This window comes from Diorhabda sublineata, chromosome 2 (assembly GCF_026230105.1).
Source record: "Diorhabda sublineata isolate icDioSubl1.1 chromosome 2, icDioSubl1.1, whole genome shotgun sequence".
NCBI lineage: Eukaryota > Metazoa > Arthropoda > Insecta > Coleoptera > Chrysomelidae > Diorhabda > Diorhabda sublineata.
In genome coordinates this window covers 184,490-205,024 of record NC_079475.1, presented here as the reverse complement: position 1 = coordinate 205,024, position 20,535 = coordinate 184,490, and the positions used below count along the sequence as shown (strand labels likewise).

The window sequence follows — 20,535 nt, the reverse complement described above, 5'->3', positions numbered from 1 at the left end:
AACAACACCAACTACTGATAAGAAAGGCGTTAAAGTTGCCAAAAAAACAGATAAAAAATCTTCGGCTAAAGGAGGAGTCGCCGCCGCCGCTACCAATACAGCCAGTGCCGCATCATCCGAAATTAAAACGAAGAATCCTACTAAAGCAAAAAAATCCAATAAAGGCAGTCCCACGAAAAAGCCGAAAGCACCAAAACCTAAAACTGCGAAAGCAGCTGCTAGCAGTTCCTCTCCTAAAGCAAGAAAAGCCGCCGCCGCCGCTCCTAAAAAGAAGAAATAAAAAGAATATTTTTTTTCTGACAGAAAGATAGTACAACAATCGAGAAGTATTATCGGACTGATGATGGGTACGACGACAATCGACAATAATAACAAATGGCCCTTGTCAGGGCCACAATTTTTTCATTTATTTATGAAGAAAATGAAAAACAAATAATGTTTGTTTTGATGAAACAAGAATTTTTTGAATTTCGGTTCAATAATTGATATGTTATGTTATATATAACATTTTCATCGATCGATGTAATGTAGGTTGTTACCACCTTCTAGATTTGTCTCGACCTACCTACGATATAGTAGATCTAATCTGTTTTATAAACTTTCAATTATTATATGTCGATATTGTCTAAAATTTGTTAGTTAAAAATAATAATTTTCTCTATCTCGTGTGCGTGCGTGCGTGCGTGCGTGCGTGCGTGTGTGTGTGTGTGTGTGTGTGTGTGTGTGTGTGTGTGTGTGTGTGTGTGTGTGTGCGCGTGCGTGCGTGCGTCTTCTTTACCCAATCAACAATCACATCCTTCTTTTATATTTCAATGTTTTCAAACGAACATCCTATATTTATATCAAAATATTATACTACTATCATAAATGTTAAATTATTTGTGGTTCTGAAAAGAACCGTTTTTACTTACAATATATATATAAAACAAAAAATCTATTATAATCAAATAGATAAAATGTAATTTTATATAAAAAAAAAAAAAAAAAAAATTTGTATTTATGCTCGTTCTCCGCGAATTCTTCTAGCCAATTGGATATCCTTGGGCATAATGGTGACTCTTTTAGCATGAATGGCACACAGATTAGTATCTTCGAATAGACCTACCAAATAAGCCTCACTAGCTTCCTGGAGAGCCATAACCGCTGAACTTTGAAAACGTAAATCTGTTTTAAAATCTTGTGCTATTTCACGAACCAATCGTTGAAACGGCAATTTTCTAATAAGTAATTCGGTACTCTTTTGATAACGTCTTATCTCACGAAGAGCTACAGTACCTGGCCTATAACGATGAGGTTTTTTTACTCCACCAGTAGCTGGTGCGCTTTTACGGGCGGCTTTCGTCGCTAATTGTTTACGAGGAGCTTTCCCTCCAGTCGATTTTCTAGCAGTTTGTTTAGTACGAGCCATCTTATTTTTTTTTTTGTAAGTATATAAGAAATGTCAATATACTAAACCGCTATAGCAACTCGATAAACACACAATGAATGAGATAAATTTATTTATGACCTTCTTTTATAGCTTTGCCCAACATTACGGAGTACTAATCTGGGATTGGTGCGTACTTTTTCTAATGGGCGGAGCCGATAGGTATTATAAAGAGATTAGGGAAAATTCTTAGGTCAGTATTTTGAAGTCTTTTCGAAGTTATCATCGGATTGTTTTAGGTATATAGAAAAAACAAAATAAAAGAAAAATAATGACCGGTCGTGGAAAAGGTGGTAAAGGACTTGGAAAAGGGGGTGCAAAACGACACCGAAAAGTTTTACGTGATAATATCCAAGGAATTACCAAACCTGCTATTAGAAGATTAGCTAGACGTGGAGGAGTAAAACGTATATCGGGATTAATTTACGAAGAAACTCGTGGAGTTTTGAAAGTGTTTTTGGAAAATGTTATTAGAGATGCCGTAACATATACTGAACATGCTAAGAGAAAAACGGTAACGGCTATGGATGTTGTTTATGCTTTAAAACGTCAAGGTCGTACTTTATATGGTTTTGGTGGTTAATTTTCATTTTTCATATTTGAAGTAGAAGAATATGTCCTCCATCGCATTCTTCCCATAGCATATGTATATATACAAAAAAAAAAAAAAAAAAAAAAAACGGTTCTTTTCAGAACCACAACATATTTTGCTTGAATATGAAAATAAAAAAAAATAAATAACTTACACATTAGTTTGTTCTCTTATATATAAGAACAACCTCGCATTTATTGATACGCACATACATATACACTACATACATACATATAGATAAGAACATAAGCGAGTAGAGGAACTTTTATTTATCTTCATCTCATTATTTGCAATTTTTATTTCTAGTACGAACGTTATTATTAACGATGCTGAAAATAATCACATTAACCAACCACAATTCCAGTTATTATTACAGATGATAAGTTTTCTTATATATCAGGACATTTATTTATTTTTTTTTTATCTAACAGTACGTTACACGAGAATCTCTTCTATCTCAACCAAAGAAAATAGAGAAATCAACGAATCAATAAATCTATCTAGCTCTATATATATATATATATATATATATATATATATATATATATATATATATATATATATATATAATTTAACTATATTATAATCTCTTTTTATATATATATATATAAAAATAAAAAAAATTGTGGCCCTTAAAAGGGCCGGTTTATGCATATGTATTTCGATAAAATAAAGAAAAATAATATAATTAATAAAGAATTAAGCTTTCTTTTCTGTCTTTTTCGGTAAAAGTACAGCTTGAATGTTAGGAAGAACACCACCTTGTGCGATGGTTACTCCAGACAACAATTTATTCAATTCTTCATCGTTTCTAATGGCTAATTGTAAATGCCTTGGAATTATACGGGTCTTTTTGTTATCTCTAGCAGCATTTCCTGCTAATTCGAGTACTTCGGCTGCCAAATATTCCATAACAGCTGCCAAATATACTGGAGCTCCGGCACCGACTCGTTCTGCATAATTGCCTTTTCTCAACAAACGATGTATACGTCCTACAGGAAATTGTAATCCAGCTCGGTTTGAGCGAGACTTTGCCTTTCCCTTTACTTTACCACCTTTACCACGTCCAGACATTTTTTTTTTATATATATTTTTCTTTTTCAAAAAAAAAAAAAATAGAACTGTGTCAATTGAAAACTATGAAGCGCAACCGATGCGACGAAACTAACTGTTAAACAAAAAATTTACACTCGACCTATCTATTTATATTAACATGCCCTACCAATGAAATTATAGCAAATGCGCAAACGTAGAAGGGTGGAGCCTATTAGAATTACGTACGTTGATATAAAAGAGATGGACATAAGTGCTGTTAACTGCTAATTTTACCCATTTTTCGATAAAAACGGTACGTCATTCGAGTGTTTTTATTTTATTTCAAGAGAAATAATGCCACCAAAAGCTAGCGGAAAGGCAGCGAAAAAAGCCGGAAAGGCTCAAAAGAATATTTCGAAAGCCGATAAAAAGAAAAAAAGGAGGAGGAAGGAAAGTTATGCTATTTACATTTACAAAGTACTTAAGCAAGTTCATCCTGATACCGGTATATCGAGTAAAGCTATGAGTATAATGAATAGTTTTGTTAATGATATATTCGAACGAATCGCCGCCGAAGCATCCAGATTGGCTCATTATAATAAACGTTCAACAATTACAAGTAGAGAAATTCAAACTGCAGTGAGATTATTGCTTCCCGGAGAATTAGCAAAACACGCAGTCAGTGAAGGAACTAAAGCCGTTACCAAATATACTAGTTCTAAATAATAAGTATAACACATCTACTATATTGACCGAAAATTTTTTATTTTATTTACTTAAATGGTAACATCGACAAAAAAAAAAAAAAAAAAAAAACGGTTCTTTTCAGAACCACAATACTACTTTTTTTTATTTATATATGATAACAACGAACGAACGACTGACTGACTTTAATTCAATTGATATTCCACTTAACTGAAAATTATGTATATATATATATATATATATATATATATAAAAAAACTTTCTAACGTCGCTTTTGTTTAAAAAAGTTTCATATACTAATTCACTGTCGGCTAAAGGCAAAAAAAAAACCCGACCGTCGGTAAGATAAAACATACAAAGCGGTTGGTCGGTTGCCGTTGTCAAAGTAGTTTTTGTGGCGTCTTTGAAATTATGTTATAAACACTTTCTTTTTCTTTTCAAATTGGTTTGAAATTTTAAATAAAATATGTTCATTTCCTAAAATAATATACTATACAATGTAAAAAAGAATAAAAAATGTCGGATAAAATATTAAATATTGTAATAGACAGACATAGTTGCGAATAGAGCGAAGTAGCTCGTTCAAAGAAAATTTAATCAGTCAATCAATTTATTGTAATAATTATAATTTGCTACTACCACTCACCCACCATTCGATATCTAAAATGAAATATACGCGGGTTCCAATATTGAAATTTGATATTATTCTTATATTTAGTATGTCGGAACACATTGTTATTGAAAAATACTCATAATAATATATTAGTTGGGAACATATAGTAGAAACGTGTCGCGTAAATCAGGGTAGACATGTCACCGTTCAAATGATAATTGCGGTATTATTTCAATTCGTTTTGATATTTTTAAATATTTGTAATTATTGTGAATAGACACGTTTCAATTTACATTCATTGTATTTTATGAAGGACTTTTATTTAATTTCGAAATTATATCTAAAGTGCTAAGCATCGACGGAAATAAATTTTTAACCATTTTTAAGTGGTACTTTTTTTTAATAACAAACGTTGTTAGCAATTATTAAATTATAGTAAAACTTCGGCGAAAGTTCGAAGTATACCTTAGTTAGTTATTTGTCAATTTTTTTCATTACATTCGATTCGAAAATCTCGAAGAAACCAAGGTTTTTGAGGTTGGTTTGGTTTATGAGGTTCGTTTTTTAACTTAGTTCTATTCGTTCGTTCAGTCTTCCGTCCGCTTTATTTGAATGACTCCTCTTGTAACTCATTACACGCGAAAAATTAAAAGTCTTTTATACTTTTAAGTATATAGAGAGGTGAAATTTTATAAAACTAAATATAAAAGTACATCCAATATTTTTTTTTTTTTTTTTATATCAGTTTAGTGTAGTTTATCGACGATATAATAACTCTCAAGGTTGTTTGTTAGTAGTTATGGCGGATACAGAAAATCAAACTTCGGTTGTAACCGCAACGTCTGCGTCTAATTCACCGCAGGTTTCGTCGTCTCCAATAAATAAAAAGGAAAAAAAAGCTAAAAATCCTAGGACCAAACCATCTCATCCACCGACTTCGGAAATGGTAAACAATGCGATCAAAGGTTTAAAGGAACGCGGAGGCTCATCTTTACAAGCAATTAAAAAGTACATTGCTGCCAATTACAAAGTTGATGCAGAAAAAGTAGCGCCATTCATCAAAAAATATTTGAAAGCATCTGTAGTATCGGGATCTTTGGTACAAACTAAAGGTAAAGGAGCTTCCGGATCGTTCAAGTTAGCTTCGGCAACTTCGACTGGTGGTACTTCGGCTAAAACGAATGCTATTGACAAAAAGAAAAAGAAAACAGCCGCTTCTACTCCAGGCGTAACTAAATCCAAAAAAATTGTAACAGCTGCAAAAAGAAATGCTATTATTGCAGGAGGAGGAGTGGATAAATCGAAAAGTATTAAGAAATCTAATAAAGGCAAAAAAACGACAGGTACAGCAGCGGCTTCTTTAAAAACTTCGACAACAACAACACCAACTACTGATAAGAAAGGCGTTAAAGTTGCCAAAAAAACAGATAAAAAATCTTCGGCTAAAGGAGGAGTCGCCGCCGCCGCTACCAATACAGCCAGTGCCGCATCATCCGAAATTAAAACGAAGAATCCTACTAAAGCAAAAAAATCCAATAAAGGCAGTCCCACGAAAAAGCCGAAAGCACCAAAACCTAAAACTGCGAAAGCAGCTGCTAGCAGTTCCTCTCCTAAAGCAAGAAAAGCCGCCGCCGCCGCTCCTAAAAAGAAGAAATAAAAAGAATATTTTTTTTCTGACAGAAAGATAGTACAACAATCGAGAAGTATTATCGGACTGATGATGGGTACGACGACAATCGACAATAATAACAAATGGCCCTTGTCAGGGCCACAATTTTTTCATTTATTTATGAAGAAAATGAAAAACAAATAATGTTTGTTTTGATGAAACAAGAATTTTTTGAATTTCGGTTCAATAATTGATATGTTATGTTATATATAACATTTTCATCGATCGATGTAATGTAGGTTGTTACCACCTTCTAGATTTGTCTCGACCTACCTACGATATAGTAGATCTAATCTGTTTTATAAACTTTCAATTATTATATGTCGATATTGTCTAAAATTTGTTAGTTAAAAATAATAATTTTCTCTATCTCGTGTGCGTGCGTGCGTGCGTGCGTGCGTGCGTGTGTGTGTGTGTGTGTGTGTGTGTGTGTGTGTGTGTGTGTGTGTGTGTGTGTGTGCGCGTGCGTGCGTGCGTCTTCTTTACCCAATCAACAATCACATCCTTCTTTTATATTTCAATGTTTTCAAACGAACATCCTATATTTATATCAAAATATTATACTACTATCATAAATGTTAAATTATTTGTGGTTCTGAAAAGAACCGTTTTTACTTACAATATATATATAAAACAAAAAATCTATTATAATCAAATAGATAAAATGTAATTTTATATAAAAAAAAAAAAAAAAAAAATTTGTATTTATGCTCGTTCTCCGCGAATTCTTCTAGCCAATTGGATATCCTTGGGCATAATGGTGACTCTTTTAGCATGAATGGCACACAGATTAGTATCTTCGAATAGACCTACCAAATAAGCCTCACTAGCTTCCTGGAGAGCCATAACCGCTGAACTTTGAAAACGTAAATCTGTTTTAAAATCTTGTGCTATTTCACGAACCAATCGTTGAAACGGCAATTTTCTAATAAGTAATTCGGTACTCTTTTGATAACGTCTTATCTCACGAAGAGCTACAGTACCTGGCCTATAACGATGAGGTTTTTTTACTCCACCAGTAGCTGGTGCGCTTTTACGGGCGGCTTTCGTCGCTAATTGTTTACGAGGAGCTTTCCCTCCAGTCGATTTTCTAGCAGTTTGTTTAGTACGAGCCATCTTATTTTTTTTTTTGTAAGTATATAAGAAATGTCAATATACTAAACCGCTATAGCAACTCGATAAACACACAATGAATGAGATAAATTTAAAAGAGAGAGAGAGAGATTCGTTGTGAAAAATTAGGAAGGAAGGGTTTTTTTTTTTTTTTTTTGGTAATTTGGTTATGATTTGCATTAGGCCCTGATATAGGAATTTTTTCCTCTGCAGGGCTGGGTGTGGGGATATTTAGTTGGGAAGTGTTTGCTCGGCTGCTTCTAGCGGTGCAGTTACATTTTTTTTTTTTTGTTAAGATTTTTTTTTTTTCTTTTTTATATTTTTTTTTGGGGGGTTTTTTTTTTTTATATATTTTTTTTTTGTTTATTTTTTGTTTTTTCTTAATCTAATTGGGGGTGGGCGGGTACAGCTGCGGCTGTATTATTCCCTATCGTCGGACATTTGTCTGGAGAATCGGTTCTCCAGGTTGCAGGGAAACCGCAGAAAACCTGCAACTCCGACGATGGATGAAAATGAGGGTGGGTGTTGGGGGTAGGAATTTATCTGATTGATATGGGAGCTATTATTGAGGAAATTGAGGAAGGATGAGGAGGGTCCCTTTCGCAACGGAATTTTTGATTCTATGGATCGAATCAGTTAGAAGGGGCTTGGAGGTCATTTAGGCGGCTTGGAATGGGGGTTATGTCAGTATTGACATAAATGGCGTTGCTAGGGCTAAACCTACACTTTTTCAGTGGGACGTGTTTGGTTTTTGGGTGAAAGCGAAATGAATGCGGTTACCCACGCCGCTGGTTACGGTACAATTATAACCGTAAAAAGGGGGAATGAGGCGTTGTAGCGTTTCGGCTACTAGCGCCCGAGAAGTAGGGATGGCGTTCATTATTGTTGTTGCCAGGATTTCGATTAGGATTTTAGTGTCAGTAGACAGGTCGTAAGGGGTTTGAGGTTTTTCTAGGGTGACTGGGGCTGTATCCTGGGGGGCTTTCGGAGTTTCAATCCTTTTCGGACAGCGGGGGTGGAAGGCGGGGTGAGGTCCGCCGCAATTTTTACAGGTAGGGGAGTTAGCTTTTGGGCATTTTTCTGGCTTGTGACCAGAAGCACCACAGGTTGGACAAATAGGTTTGGCATTGCAGGTGTCTGCGGAGTGGCCGGTAGATGAGCAACGGTTGCAGTATTTGGGGACTGCGGGTATGGTGTTTGAATTTGAGGCTTCGCAGTAGTGCGGAAGCCCGTGGAAGTTAATACCCTTGGTTAGGGCGTGATGGTAGGCGGTTTCGGAATCTGTAATAATTCGGAACATGGATGTGGGTTTATTCGTGGATCTAGCTATAATTCTCCAAGTTTTAAGGACAGGGAATTTCAGGATAGAGAGGATCTCCAGGAACTCTTCTTCGGTGTAGGATTGGTCTACATTCTTGCAGACCAGAGAAAAGGTGGTTTTTTTGGTTTTAGTGGTGAGGGGTTTTTGGGCTCTTTGGGGAGGGTTTATCGGGATTACGACGATTTTCTCGTCGCCTATGGCGTAACGGATTTTCCTTGCCAACGTTTCGTGATGAAACGTGGAAGGAATTTTGAGGAGGGCGGTTCCATTGGGGTTAGCTTTGAGAAAGCTCATTTGTCCCCTCAACAGCTCTTGCGTGTTGAGGAGATTGTAGAGCTCTCTCTGTGAGGTATATTTAGTTGGGAGGTTTCTCAAATTGAGTGTTTGGGTGATGGTTTGGGATTGTTGGTGGGTTTTGGGGGTCTGGGATTGTTGGTGGGTTCTGGGGGTCTGGGGTTGTTGGTGGGTTCTGGGAGTCTGGGTTTGACTTGGTGCCTGGGGTTTAGTGGTATTTTGGGTATTTTTTTTTGGCTTTTGAGGTATTGAGATTGACTTGGAATTTAGAGGGGGAATTTTGTTTTTGGGGATCGCGCCTTGTCGGGTATAATCAACACGCTGGGATTTAGAGTTGGACGATTTCTGCGAGACCCTAGAAGCATAGGAATCCGCAGATGGTGCTGGTGAGGAGCTTCTATTATTCTCGAGTGATTTCCGTTTGATATACTCAATGGCATTACGAATTTGGGTGAATTGATTTGGACTGTACCGCGAGTATTCTGCGACCAATTCTGCAAAGGTTTCCTCCTCAGAAGGAGAATTGGGGTTGGTAGGGAGTGGTGGGAATTCATCGATGGTGGAAACAGGTTTACTTCGGGTTTGAATGGGGGAACGGGGTACTCGGGGCATTTTCAAAAGTGAAATAGGTGAAATAAAAGATCGATAGAGTCAGATCAAGTGAGGATAAGAAATAAGGATTTCGAGAATTGAAATCCTTTGTTAGTACCTAACAAGAGTTGGCTATCAAAGCCGACAGCGGACTCACTGCCGGAGGGAGTTTCCTCCCCGGTTAAAGAATTCCTGACCCTTTTGATTGCCTGTTAGTGTTTTATAAAAATGAAAATAATATTCACCTGAAACTGGCTGATCCTAGGACTCACGTTGGTTCTTGAAACACTTGCCCCCGAAAGGGTTTATTTCATTATAAAAAAAAGCCCCGAAAAGGGCAGGTAGGTAGAGCAACAAAGCCCCGAAAGGGGCATTTTTTGCAATGGTATACACTAATAATACGAGTTTCTTTGTCAGCGAGAATTTTTAATCGCAGTAGGCGACCCTGCGTTTACCGGTGTGTTTTCTAAAATAAAACAGTGACCGATTATACAGCAGTCCTTTAATCCGTACTTGCGACCTTCTCGAAGCGCTCTGGAGATAAATTTAGAGAGAGAGAGAGAGATTCGTTGTGAAAAATTAGGAAGGAAGGGTTTTTTTTTTTTTTTTTTTGGTAATTTGGTTATGATTTGCATTAGGCCCTGATATAGGAATTTTTTCCTCTGCAGGGCTGGGTGTGGGGATATTTAGTTGGGAAGTGTTTGCTCGGCTGCTTCTAGCGGTGCAGTTACATTTTTTTTTTGTTAAGATTTTTTTTTCTTTTTTATATTTTTTTTTTGGGGGGGTTTTTTTTTTTATATATTTTTTTTTTGTTTATTTTTTGTTTTTTCTTAATCTAATTGGGGGTGGGCGGGTACAGCTGCGGCTGTATTATTCCCTATCGTCGGACATTTGTCTGGAGAATCGGTTCTCCAGGTTGCAGGGAAACCGCAGAAAACCTGCAACTCCGACGATGGATGAAAATGAGGGTGGGTGTTGGGGGTAGGAATTTATCTGATTGATATGGGAGCTATTATTGAGGAAATTGAGGAAGGATGAGGAGGGTCCCTTTCGCAACGGAATTCTTGATTCTATGGATCGAATCAATTAGAAGGGGCTTGGAGGTCATTTAGGCGGCTTGGAATGGGGGTTATGTCAGTATTGACATAAATGGCGTTGCTAGGGCTAAACCTACACTTTTTCAGTGGGACGTGTTTGGTTTTTGGGTGAAAGCGAAATGAATGCGGTTACCCACGCCGCTGGTTACGGTACAATTATAACCGTAAAAAGGGGGAATGAGGCGTTGTAGCGTTTCGGCTACTAGCGCCCGAGAAGTAGGGATGGCGTTCATTATTGTTGTTGCCAGGATTTCGATTAGGATTTTAGTGTCAGTAGACAGGTCGTAAGGGGTTTGAGGTTTTTCTAGGGTGACTGGGGCTGTATCCTGGGGGGCTTTCGGAGTTTCAATCCTTTTCGGACAGCGGGGGTGGAAGGCGGGGTGAGGTCCGCCGCAATTTTTACAGGTAGGGGAGTTAGCTTTTGGGCATTTTTCTGGCTTGTGACCAGAAGCACCACAGGTTGGACAAATAGGTTTGGCAATGCAGGTGTCTGCGGAGTGGCCGGTAGATGAGCAACGGTTGCAGTATTTGGGGACTGCGGGTATGGTGTTTGAATTTGAGGCTTCGCAGTAGTGCGGAAGCCCGTGGAAGTTAATACCCTTGGTTAGGGCGTGATGGTAGGCGGTTTCGGAATCTGTAATAATTCGGAACATGGATGTGGGTTTATTCGTGGATCTAGCTATAATTCTCCAAGTTTTAAGGACAGGGAATTTCAGGATAGAGAGGATCTCCAGGAACTCTTCTTCGGTGTAGGATTGGTCTACATTCTTGCAGACCAGAGAAAAGGTGGTTTTTTTGGTTTTAGTGGTGAGGGGTTTTTGGGCTCTTTGGGGAGGGTTTATCGGGATTACGACGATTTTCTCGTCGCCTATGGCGTAACGGATTTTCCTTGCCAACGTTTCGTGATGAAACGTGGAAGGAATTTTGAGGAGGGCGGTTCCATTGGGGTTAGCTTTGAGAAAGCTCATTTGTCCCCTCAACAGCTCTTGCGTGTTGAGGAGATTGTAGAGCTCTCTCTGTGAGGTATATTTAGTTGGGAGGTTTCTCAAATTGAGTGTTTGGGTGATGGTTTGGGATTGTTGGTGGGTTTTGGGGGTCTGGGATTGTTGGTGGGTTCTGGGGGTCTGGGGTTGTTGGTGGGTTCTGGGAGTCTGGGTTTGACTTGGTGCCTGGGGTTTAGTGGTATTTTGGGTGTTTTTTTTTTGCTTTTGAGGTATTGAGATTGACTTGGAATTTAGAGGGGGAATTTTGTTTTTGGGGATCGCGCCTTGTCGGGTATAATCAACACGCTGGGATTTGGAGTTGGACGATTTCTGCGAGACCCTAGAAGCATAGGAATCCGCAGATGGTGTTGGTGAGGAGCTTCTATTATTCTCGAGTGATTTCCGTTTGATATACTTAATGGCATTACGAACTTGGGTGAATTGATTTGGACTGTACCGCGAGTATTCTGCGACCAATTCTGCAAAGGTTTCCTCCTCAGAAGGAGAATTGGGGTTGGTAGGGAGTGGTGGGAATTCATCGATGGTGGAAACAGGTTTACTTCGGGTTTGAATGGGGGAACGGGGTACTCGGGGCATTTTCAAAAGTGAAATAGGTGAAATAAAAGATCGATAGAGTCAGATCAAGTGAGGATAAGAAATAAGGATTTCGAGAATTGAAATCCTTTGTTAATACCTAACAAGAGTTGGCTATCAAAGCCGACAGCGGACTCACTGCCGGAGGGAGTTTCCTCCCCGGTTAAAGAATTCCTGACCCTTTTGATTGCCTGTTAGTGTTTTATAAAAATGAAAATAATATTCACCTGAAACTGGCTGATCCTAGGACTCACGTTGGTTCTTGAAACACTTGCCCCCGAAAGGGTTTATTCCATTATAAAAAAAAGCCCCGAAAAGGGCAGGTAGGTAGAGCAACAAAGCCCCGAAAGGGGCATTTTTTGCAATGGTATACACTAATAATACGAGTTTCTTTGTCAGCGAGAATTTTTAATCGCAGTAGGCGACCCTGCGTTTACCGGTGTGTTTTCTAAAATAAAACAGTGACCGATTATACAGCAGTCCTTTAATCCGTACTTGCGACCTTCTCGAAGCGCTCTAAGAAAGCAACTGGAGATAAATTTAGAGAGAGAGAGAGAGAGAGAGAGAGAGAGATTCGTTGTGAAAAATTAGGAAGGAAGGTTTTTTTTTTTTTTTTTTTGGTAATTTGGTTATGATTTGCATTAGGCCCTGATATAGGAATTTTTTCCTCTGCAGGGCTGGGTGTGGGGATATTTAGTTGGGAAGTGTTTGCTCGGCTGCTTCTAGCGGTGCAGTTACATTTTTTTTTTTTTGTTAAGATTTTTTTTTTCCTTTTTATATATTTTTTTTTGGGGGGTTTTTTTTTTTATATATTTTTTTTTGTTTATTTTTTGTTTTTTCTTAATCTAATTGGGGGTGGGCGGGTACAGCTGCGGCTGTATTATTCCCTATCGTCGGACATTTGTCTGGAGAATCGGTTCTCCAGGTTGCAGGGAAACCGCAGAAAACCTGCAACTCCGACGATGGATGAAAATGAGGGTGGGTGTTGGGGGTAGGAATTTATCTGATTGATATGGGAGCTATTATTGAGGAAATTGAGGAAGGATGAGGAGGGTCCCTTTCGCAACGGAATTCTTGATTCTATGGATCGAATCAATTAGAAGGGGCTTGGAGGTCATTTAGGCGGCTTGGAATGGGGGTTATGTCAGTATTGACATAAATGGCGTTGCTAGGGCTAAACCTACACTTTTTCAGTGGGACGTGTTTGGTTTTTGGGTGAAAGCGAAATGAATGCGGTTACCCACGCCGCTGGTTACGGTACAATTATAACCGTAAAAAGGGGGAATGAGGCGTTGTAGCGTTTCGGCTACTAGCGCCCGAGAAGTAGGGATGGCGTTCATTATTGTTGTTGCCAGGATTTCGATTAGGATTTTAGTGTCAGTAGACAGGTCGTAAGGGGTTTGAGGTTTTTCTAGGGTGACTGGGGCTGTATCCTGGGGGGCTTTCGGAGTTTCAATCCTTTTCGGACAGCGGGGGTGGAAGGCGGGGTGAGGTCCGCCGCAATTTTTACAGGTAGGGGAGTTAGCTTTTGGGCATTTTTCTGGCTTGTGACCAGAAGCACCACAGGTTGGACAAATAGGTTTGGCATTGCAGGTGTCTGCGGAGTGGCCGGTAGATGAGCAACGGTTGCAGTATTTGGGGACTGCGGGTATGGTGTTTGAATTTGAGGCTTCGCAGTAGTGCGGAAGCCCGTGGAAGTTAATACCCTTGGTTAGGGCGTGATGGTAGGCGGTTTCGGAATCTGTAATAATTCGGAACATGGATGTGGGTTTATTCGTGGATCTAGCTATAATTCTCCAAGTTTTAAGGACAGGGAATTTCAGGATAGAGAGGATCTCCAGGAACTCTTCTTCGGTGTAGGATTGGTCTACATTCTTGCAGACCAGAGAAAAGGTGGTTTTTTTGGTTTTAGTGGTGAGGGGTTTTTGGGCTCTTTGGGGAGGGTTTATCGGGATTACGACGATTTTCTCGTCGCCTATGGCGTAACGGATTTTCCTTGCCAACGTTTCGTGATGAAACGTGGAAGGAATTTTGAGGAGGGCGGTTCCATTGGGGTTAGCTTTGAGAAAGCTCATTTGTCCCCTCAACAGCTCTTGCGTGTTGAGGAGATTGTAGAGCTCTCTCTGTGAGGTATATTTAGTTGGGAGGTTTCTCAAATTGAGTGTTTGGGTGATGGTTTGGGATTGTTGGTGGGTTTTGGGGGTCTGGGATTGTTGGTGGGTTCTGGGGGTCTGGGGTTGTTGGTGGGTTCTGGGAGTCTGGGTTTGACTTGGTGCCTGGGGTTTAGTGGTATTTTGGGTATTTTTTTTTGGCTTTTGAGGTATTGAGATTGACTTGGAATTTAGAGGGGGAATTTTGTTTTTGGGGATCGCGCCTTGTCGGGTATAATCAACACGCTGGGATTTAGAGTTGGACGATTTCTGCGAGACCCTAGAAGCATAGGAATCCGCAGATGGTGCTGGTGAGGAGCTTCTATTATTCTCGAGTGATTTCCGTTTGATATACTCAATGGCATTACGAACTTGGGTGAATTGATTTGGACTGTACCGCGAGTATTCTGCGACCAATTCTGCAAAGGTTTCCTCCTCAGAAGGAGAATTGGGGTTGGTAGGGAGTGGTGGGAATTCATCGATGGTGGAAACAGGTTTACTTCGGGTTTGAATGGGGGAACGGGGTACTCGGGGCATTTTCAAAAGTGAAATAGGTGAAATAAAAGATCGATAGAGTCAGATCAAGTGAGGATAAGAAATAAGGATTTCGAGAATTGAAATCCTTTGTTAGTACCTAACAAGAGTTGGCTATCAAAGCCGACAGCGGACTCACTGCCGGAGGGAGTTTCCTCCCCGGTTAAAGAATTCCTGACCCTTTTGATTGCCTGTTAGTGTTTTATAAAAATGAAAATAATATTCACCTGAAACTGGCTGATCCTAGGACTCACGTTGGTTCTTGAAACACTTGCCCCCGAAAGGGTTTATTTCATTATAAAAAAAAGCCCCGAAAAGGGCAGGTAGGTAGAGCAACAAAGCCCCGAAAGGGGCATTTTTTGCAATGGTATACACTAATAATACGAGTTTCTTTGTCAGCGAGAATTTTTAATCGCAGTAGGCGACCCTGCGTTTACCGGTGTGTTTTCTAAAATAAAACAGTGACCGATTATACAGCAGTCCTTTAATCCGTACTTGCGACCTTCTCGAAGCGCTCTAAGAAAGCAACTGGAGATAAATTTATTTATGACCTTCTTTTATAGCTTTGCCCAACATTACGGAGTACTAATCTGGGATTGGTGCGTACTTTTTCTAATGGGCGGAGCCGATAGGTATTATAAAGAGATTAGGGAAAATTCTTAGGTCAGTATTTTGAAGTCTTTTCGAAGTTATCATCGGATTGTTTTAGGTATATAGAAAAAACAAAATAAAAGAAAAATAATGACCGGTCGTGGAAAAGGTGGTAAAGGACTTGGAAAAGGGGGTGCAAAACGACACCGAAAAGTTTTACGTGATAATATCCAAGGAATTACCAAACCTGCTATTAGAAGATTAGCTAGACGTGGAGGAGTAAAACGTATATCGGGATTAATTTACGAAGAAACTCGTGGAGTTTTGAAAGTGTTTTTGGAAAATGTTATTAGAGATGCCGTAACATATACTGAACATGCTAAGAGAAAAACGGTAACGGCTATGGATGTTGTTTATGCTTTAAAACGTCAAGGTCGTACTTTATATGGTTTTGGTGGTTAATTTTCATTTTTCATATTTGAAGTAGAAGAATATGTCCTCCATCGCATTCTTCCCATAGCATATGTATATATACAAAAAAAAAAAAAAAAAAAAAAAACGGTTCTTTTCAGAACCACAACATATTTTGCTTGAATATGAAAATAAAAAAAAATAAATAACTTACACATTAGTTTGTTCTCTTATATATAAGAACAACCTCGCATTTATTGATACGCACATACATATACACTACATACATACATATAGATAAGAACATAAGCGAGTAGAGGAACTTTTATTTATCTTCATCTCATTATTTGCAATTTTTATTTCTAGTACGAACGTTATTATTAACGATGCTGAAAATAATCACATTAACCAACCACAATTCCAGTTATTATTACAGATGATAAGTTTTCTTATATATCAGGACATTTATTTATTTTTTTTTTATCTAACAGTACGTTACACGAGAATCTCTTCTATCTCTCAACCAAAGAAAATAGAGAAATCAACGAATCAATAAATCTATCTAGCTCTATATATATATATATATATATATATATATATATATATATATATATATATATATATATATATATAAATTTAACTATATTATAATCTCTTTTTATATATATATATATAAAAATAAAAAAAATTGTGGCCCTTAAAAGGGCCGGTTTATGCATATGTATTTCGATAAAATAAAGAAAAATAATATAATTAATAAAGAATTAAGCTTTCTTTTCTGTCTTTTTCGGTAAAAGTACAGCTTGAATGTTAGGAAGAACACCACCTTGTGCGATGGTTACTCCAGACAACAATTTATTCAATTCTTCATCGTTTCTAATGGCTAATTGTAAATGCCTTGGAATTATACGGGTCTTTTTGTTATCTCTAGCAGCATTTCCTGCTAATTCGAGTACTTCGGCTGCCAAATATTCCATAACAGCTGCCAAATATACTGGAGCTCCGGCACCGACTCGTTCTGCATAATTGCCTTTTCTCAACAAACGATGTATACGTCCTACAGGAAATTGTAATCCAGCTCGGTTTGAGCGAGACTTTGCCTTTCCCTTTACTTTACCACCTTTACCACGTCCAGACATTTTTTTTTTATATATATTTTTCTTTTTCAAAAAAAAAAAAAATAGAACTGTGTCAATTGAAAACTATGAAGCGCAACCGATGCGACGAAACTAACTGTTAAACAAAAAATTTACACTCGACCTATCTATTTATATTAACATGCCCTACCAATGAAATTATAGCAAATGCGCAAACGTAGAAGGGTGGAGCCTATTAGAATTACGTACGTTGATATAAAAGAGATGGACATAAGTGCTGTTAACTGCTAATTTTACCCATTTTTCGATAAAAACGGTACGTCATTCGAGTGTTTTTATTTTATTTCAAGAGAAATAATGCCACCAAAAGCTAGCGGAAAGGCAGCGAAAAAAGCCGGAAAGGCTCAAAAGAATATTTCGAAAGCCGATAAAAAGAAAAAAAGGAGGAGGAAGGAAAGTTATGCTATTTACATTTACAAAGTACTTAAGCAAGTTCATCCTGATACCGGTATATCGAGTAAAGCTATGAGTATAATGAATAGTTTTGTTAATGATATATTCGAACGAATCGCCGCCGAAGCATCCAGATTGGCTCATTATAATAAACGTTCAACAATTACAAGTAGAGAAATTCAAACTGCAGTGAGATTATTGCTTCCCGGAGAATTAGCAAAACACGCAGTCAGTGAAGGAACTAAAGCCGTTACCAAATATACTAGTTCTAAATAATAAGTATAACACATCTACTATATTGACCGAAAATTTTTTATTTTATTTACTTAAATGGTAACATCGACAAAAAAAAAAAAAAAAAAAAAACGGTTCTTTTCAGAACCACAATACTACTTTTTTTTATTTATATATGATAACAACGAACGAACGACTGACTGACTTTAATTCAATTGATATTCCACTTAACTGAAAATTATGTATATATATATATATATATATATATATATATAAAAAACTTTCTAACGTCGCTTTTGTTTAAAAAAGTTTCATATACTAATTCACTGTCGGCTAAAGGCAAAAAAAAAACCCGACCGTCGGTAAGATAAAACATACAAAGCGGTTGGTCGGTTGCCGTTGTCAAAGTAGTTTTTGTGGCGTCTTTGAAATTATGTTATAAACACTTTCTTTTTCTTTTCAAATTGGTTTGAAATTTTAAATAAAATATGTTCATTTCCTAAAATAATATACTATACAATGTAAAAAAGAATAAAAAATGTCGGATAAAATATTAAATATTGTAATAGACAGACATAGTTGCGAATAGAGCGAAGTAGCTCGTTCAAAGAAAATTTAATCAGTCAATCAATTTATTGTAATAATTATAATTTGCTACTACCACTCACCCACCATTCGATATCTAAAATGAAATATACGCGGGTTCCAATATTGAAATTTGATATTATTCTTATATTTAGTATGTCGGAACACATTGTTATTGAAAAATACTCATAATAATATATTAGTTGGGAACATATAGTAGAAACGTGTCGCGTAAATCAGGGTAGACATGTCACCGTTCAAATGATAATTGCGGTATTATTTCAATTCGTTTTGATATTTTTAAATATTTGTAATTATTGTGAATAGACACGTTTCAATTTACATTCATTGTATTTTATGAAGGACTTTTATTTAATTTCGAAATTATATCTAAAGTGCTAAGCATCGACGGAAATAAATTTTTAACCATTTTTAAGTGGTACTTTTTTTTAATAACAAACGTTGTTAGCAATTATTAAATTATAGTAAAACTTCGGCGAAAGTTCGAAGTATACCTTAGTTAGTTATTTGTCAATTTTTTTCATTACATTCGATTCGAAAATCTCGAAGAAACCAAGGTTTTTGAGGTTGGTTTGGTTTATGAGGTTCGTTTTTTAACTTAGTTCTATTCGTTCGTTCAGTCTTCCGTCCGCTTTATTTGAATGACTCCTCTTGTAACTCATTACACGCGAAAAATTAAAAGTCTTTTATACTTTTAAGTATATAGAGAGGTGAAATTTTATAAAACTAAATATAAAAGTACATCCAATATTTTTTTTTTTTTTTTTATATCAGTTTAGTGTAGTTTATCGACGATATAATAACTCTCAAGGTTGTTTGTTAGTAGTTATGGCGGATACAGAAAATCAAACTTCGGTTGTAACCGCAACGTCTGCGTCTAATTCACCGCAGGTTTCGTCGTCTCCAATAAATAAAAAGGAAAAAAAAGCTAAAAATCCTAGGACCAAACCATCTCATCCACCGACTTCGGAAATGGTAAACAATGCGATCAAAGGTTTAAAGGAACGCGGAGGCTCATCTTTACAAGCAATTAAAAAGTACATTGCTGCCAATTACAAAGTTGATGCAGAAAAAGTAGCGCCATTCATCAAAAAATATTTGAAAGCATCTGTAGTATCGGGATCTTTGGTACAAACTAAAGGTAAAGGAGCTTCCGGATCGTTCAAGTTAGCTTCGGCAACTTCGACTGGTGGTACTTCGGCTAAAACGAATGCTATTGACAAAAAGAAAAAGAAAACAGCCGCTTCTACTCCAGGCGTAACTAAATCCAAAAAAATTGTAACAGCTGCAAAAAGAAATGCTATGAAATGCTATTATTGCAGGAGGAGGAGTGGATAAATCGAAAAGTATTAAGAAATCTAATAAAGGCAAAAAAACGACAGGTACAGCAGCGGCTTCTTTAAAAACTTCGACAACAACAACACCAACTACTGATAAGAAAGGCGTTAAAGTTGCCAAAAAAACAGATAAAAAATCTTCGGCTAAAGGAGGAGTCGCCGCCGCCGCTACCAATACAGCCAGTGCCGCATCATCCGAAATTAAAACGAAGAATCCTACTAAAGCAAAAAAATCCAATAAAGGCAGTCCCACGAAAAAGCCGAAAGCACCAAAACCTAAAACTGCGAAAGCAGCTGCTAGCAGTTCCTCTCCTAAAGCAAGAAAAGCCGCCGCCGCCGCTCCTAAAAAGAAGAAATAAAAAGAATATTTTTTTTCTGACAGAAAGATAGTACAACAATCGAGAAGTATTATCGGACTGATGATGGGTACGACGACAATCGACAATAATAACAAATGGCCCTTGTCAGGGCCACAATTTTTTCATTTATTTATGAAGAAAATGAAAAACAAATAATGTTTGTTTTGATGAAACAAGAATTTTTTGAATTTCGGTTCAATAATTGATATGTTATGTTATATATAACATTTTCATCGATCGATGTAATGTAGGTTGTTACCACCTTCTAGATTTGTCTCGACCTACCTACGATATAGTAGATCTAATCTGTTTTATAAACTTTCAATTATTATATGTCGATATTGTCTAAAATTTGTTAGTTAAAAATAATAATTTTCTCTATCTCGTGTGCGTGCGTGCGTGCGTGCGTGTGTGTGTGTGTGTGTGTGTGTGTGTGTGTGTGTGTGTGTGTGTGTGTGTGCGCGTGCGTGCGTGCGTGCGTGCGTGCGTCTTCTTTACCCAATCAACAATCACATCCTTCTTTTATATTTCAATGTTTTCAAACGAACATCCTATATTTATATCAAAATATTATACTACTATCATAAATGTTAAATTATTTGTGGTTCTGAAAAGAACCGTTTTTACTTACAATATATATATAAAACAAAAAATCTATTATAATCAAATAGATAAAATGTAATTTTATATAAAAAAAAAAAAAAAAAAAATTTGTATTTATGCTCGTTCT

At 37.2% G+C, this 20,535-nt stretch overlaps 5 protein-coding genes across 5 annotated transcripts; 3 read left to right on the top strand and 2 right to left on the bottom strand.

Annotated features, from left to right (window-relative positions):
* The first annotated feature begins 1,650 nt into the window (after positions 1–1,650).
* Positions 1,651–2,093, top strand: LOC130453309 (histone H4). Its single transcript, XM_056792973.1, has one exon. It carries the CDS (start codon positions 1,698–1,700, stop codon positions 2,007–2,009), a length of 312 nt encoding a protein of 103 aa, XP_056648951.1. The 5' UTR covers positions 1,651–1,697; the 3' UTR covers positions 2,010–2,093.
* A 571-nt stretch (positions 2,094–2,664) lies between these two features.
* Positions 2,665–3,113, bottom strand: LOC130453308 (histone H2A). Its single transcript, XM_056792972.1, has one exon. It carries the CDS (start codon positions 3,090–3,092, stop codon positions 2,718–2,720), a length of 375 nt encoding a protein of 124 aa, XP_056648950.1. The 5' UTR covers positions 3,093–3,113; the 3' UTR covers positions 2,665–2,717.
* Positions 3,114–5,135: 2,022 nt separating this feature from the next.
* LOC130453070 (histone H1-like) lies at positions 5,136–12,200 on the top strand. The gene is made up of 2 exons (XM_056792663.1): positions 5,136–5,576; positions 12,142–12,200. The coding sequence occupies exons 1-2, from the start codon at positions 5,171–5,173 to the stop codon at positions 12,198–12,200; spliced, it is 465 nt and encodes a 154-aa protein (XP_056648641.1). The 5' UTR covers positions 5,136–5,170.
* A 3,199-nt stretch (positions 12,201–15,399) lies between these two features.
* On the top strand, positions 15,400–15,852 carry LOC130453258 (histone H4). Its single transcript, XM_056792894.1, has one exon. It carries the CDS (start codon positions 15,459–15,461, stop codon positions 15,768–15,770), a length of 312 nt encoding a protein of 103 aa, XP_056648872.1. The 5' UTR covers positions 15,400–15,458; the 3' UTR covers positions 15,771–15,852.
* Positions 15,853–16,430: 578 nt separating this feature from the next.
* On the bottom strand, positions 16,431–16,879 carry LOC130453257 (histone H2A). The gene has a single exon (XM_056792893.1). The coding sequence runs from the start codon at positions 16,856–16,858 to the stop codon at positions 16,484–16,486; it is 375 nt and encodes a 124-aa protein (XP_056648871.1). The 5' UTR covers positions 16,859–16,879; the 3' UTR covers positions 16,431–16,483.
* Between the last annotated feature and the right edge of the window lie 3,656 nt (positions 16,880–20,535).

What these genes read in the sequence shown, in the direction of transcription:
- LOC130453309 (XM_056792973.1), top strand. Translation starts at nt 1,698, where the DNA reads ATGACCGGTCGTGGAAAAGGTGGTAAAGGACTTGGAAAAGGGGGTGCA.
- LOC130453258 (XM_056792894.1), top strand. Translation starts at nt 15,459, where the DNA reads ATGACCGGTCGTGGAAAAGGTGGTAAAGGACTTGGAAAAGGGGGTGCA.
- LOC130453308 (XM_056792972.1), bottom strand. Translation starts at nt 3,092, where the DNA reads ATGTCTGGACGTGGTAAAGGTGGTAAAGTAAAGGGAAAGGCAAAGTCT.
- LOC130453257 (XM_056792893.1), bottom strand. Translation starts at nt 16,858, where the DNA reads ATGTCTGGACGTGGTAAAGGTGGTAAAGTAAAGGGAAAGGCAAAGTCT.
- LOC130453070 (XM_056792663.1), top strand. Translation starts at nt 5,171, where the DNA reads ATGGCGGATACAGAAAATCAAACTTCGGTTGTAACCGCAACGTCTGCG. An exon ending in TATTGACAAAAAGAAAAAGA is followed by an intron (nt 5,577 to 12,141) that starts AAACAGCCGCTT and finishes ATACCTAACAAG; the next exon opens with AGTTGGCTATCAAAGCCGAC.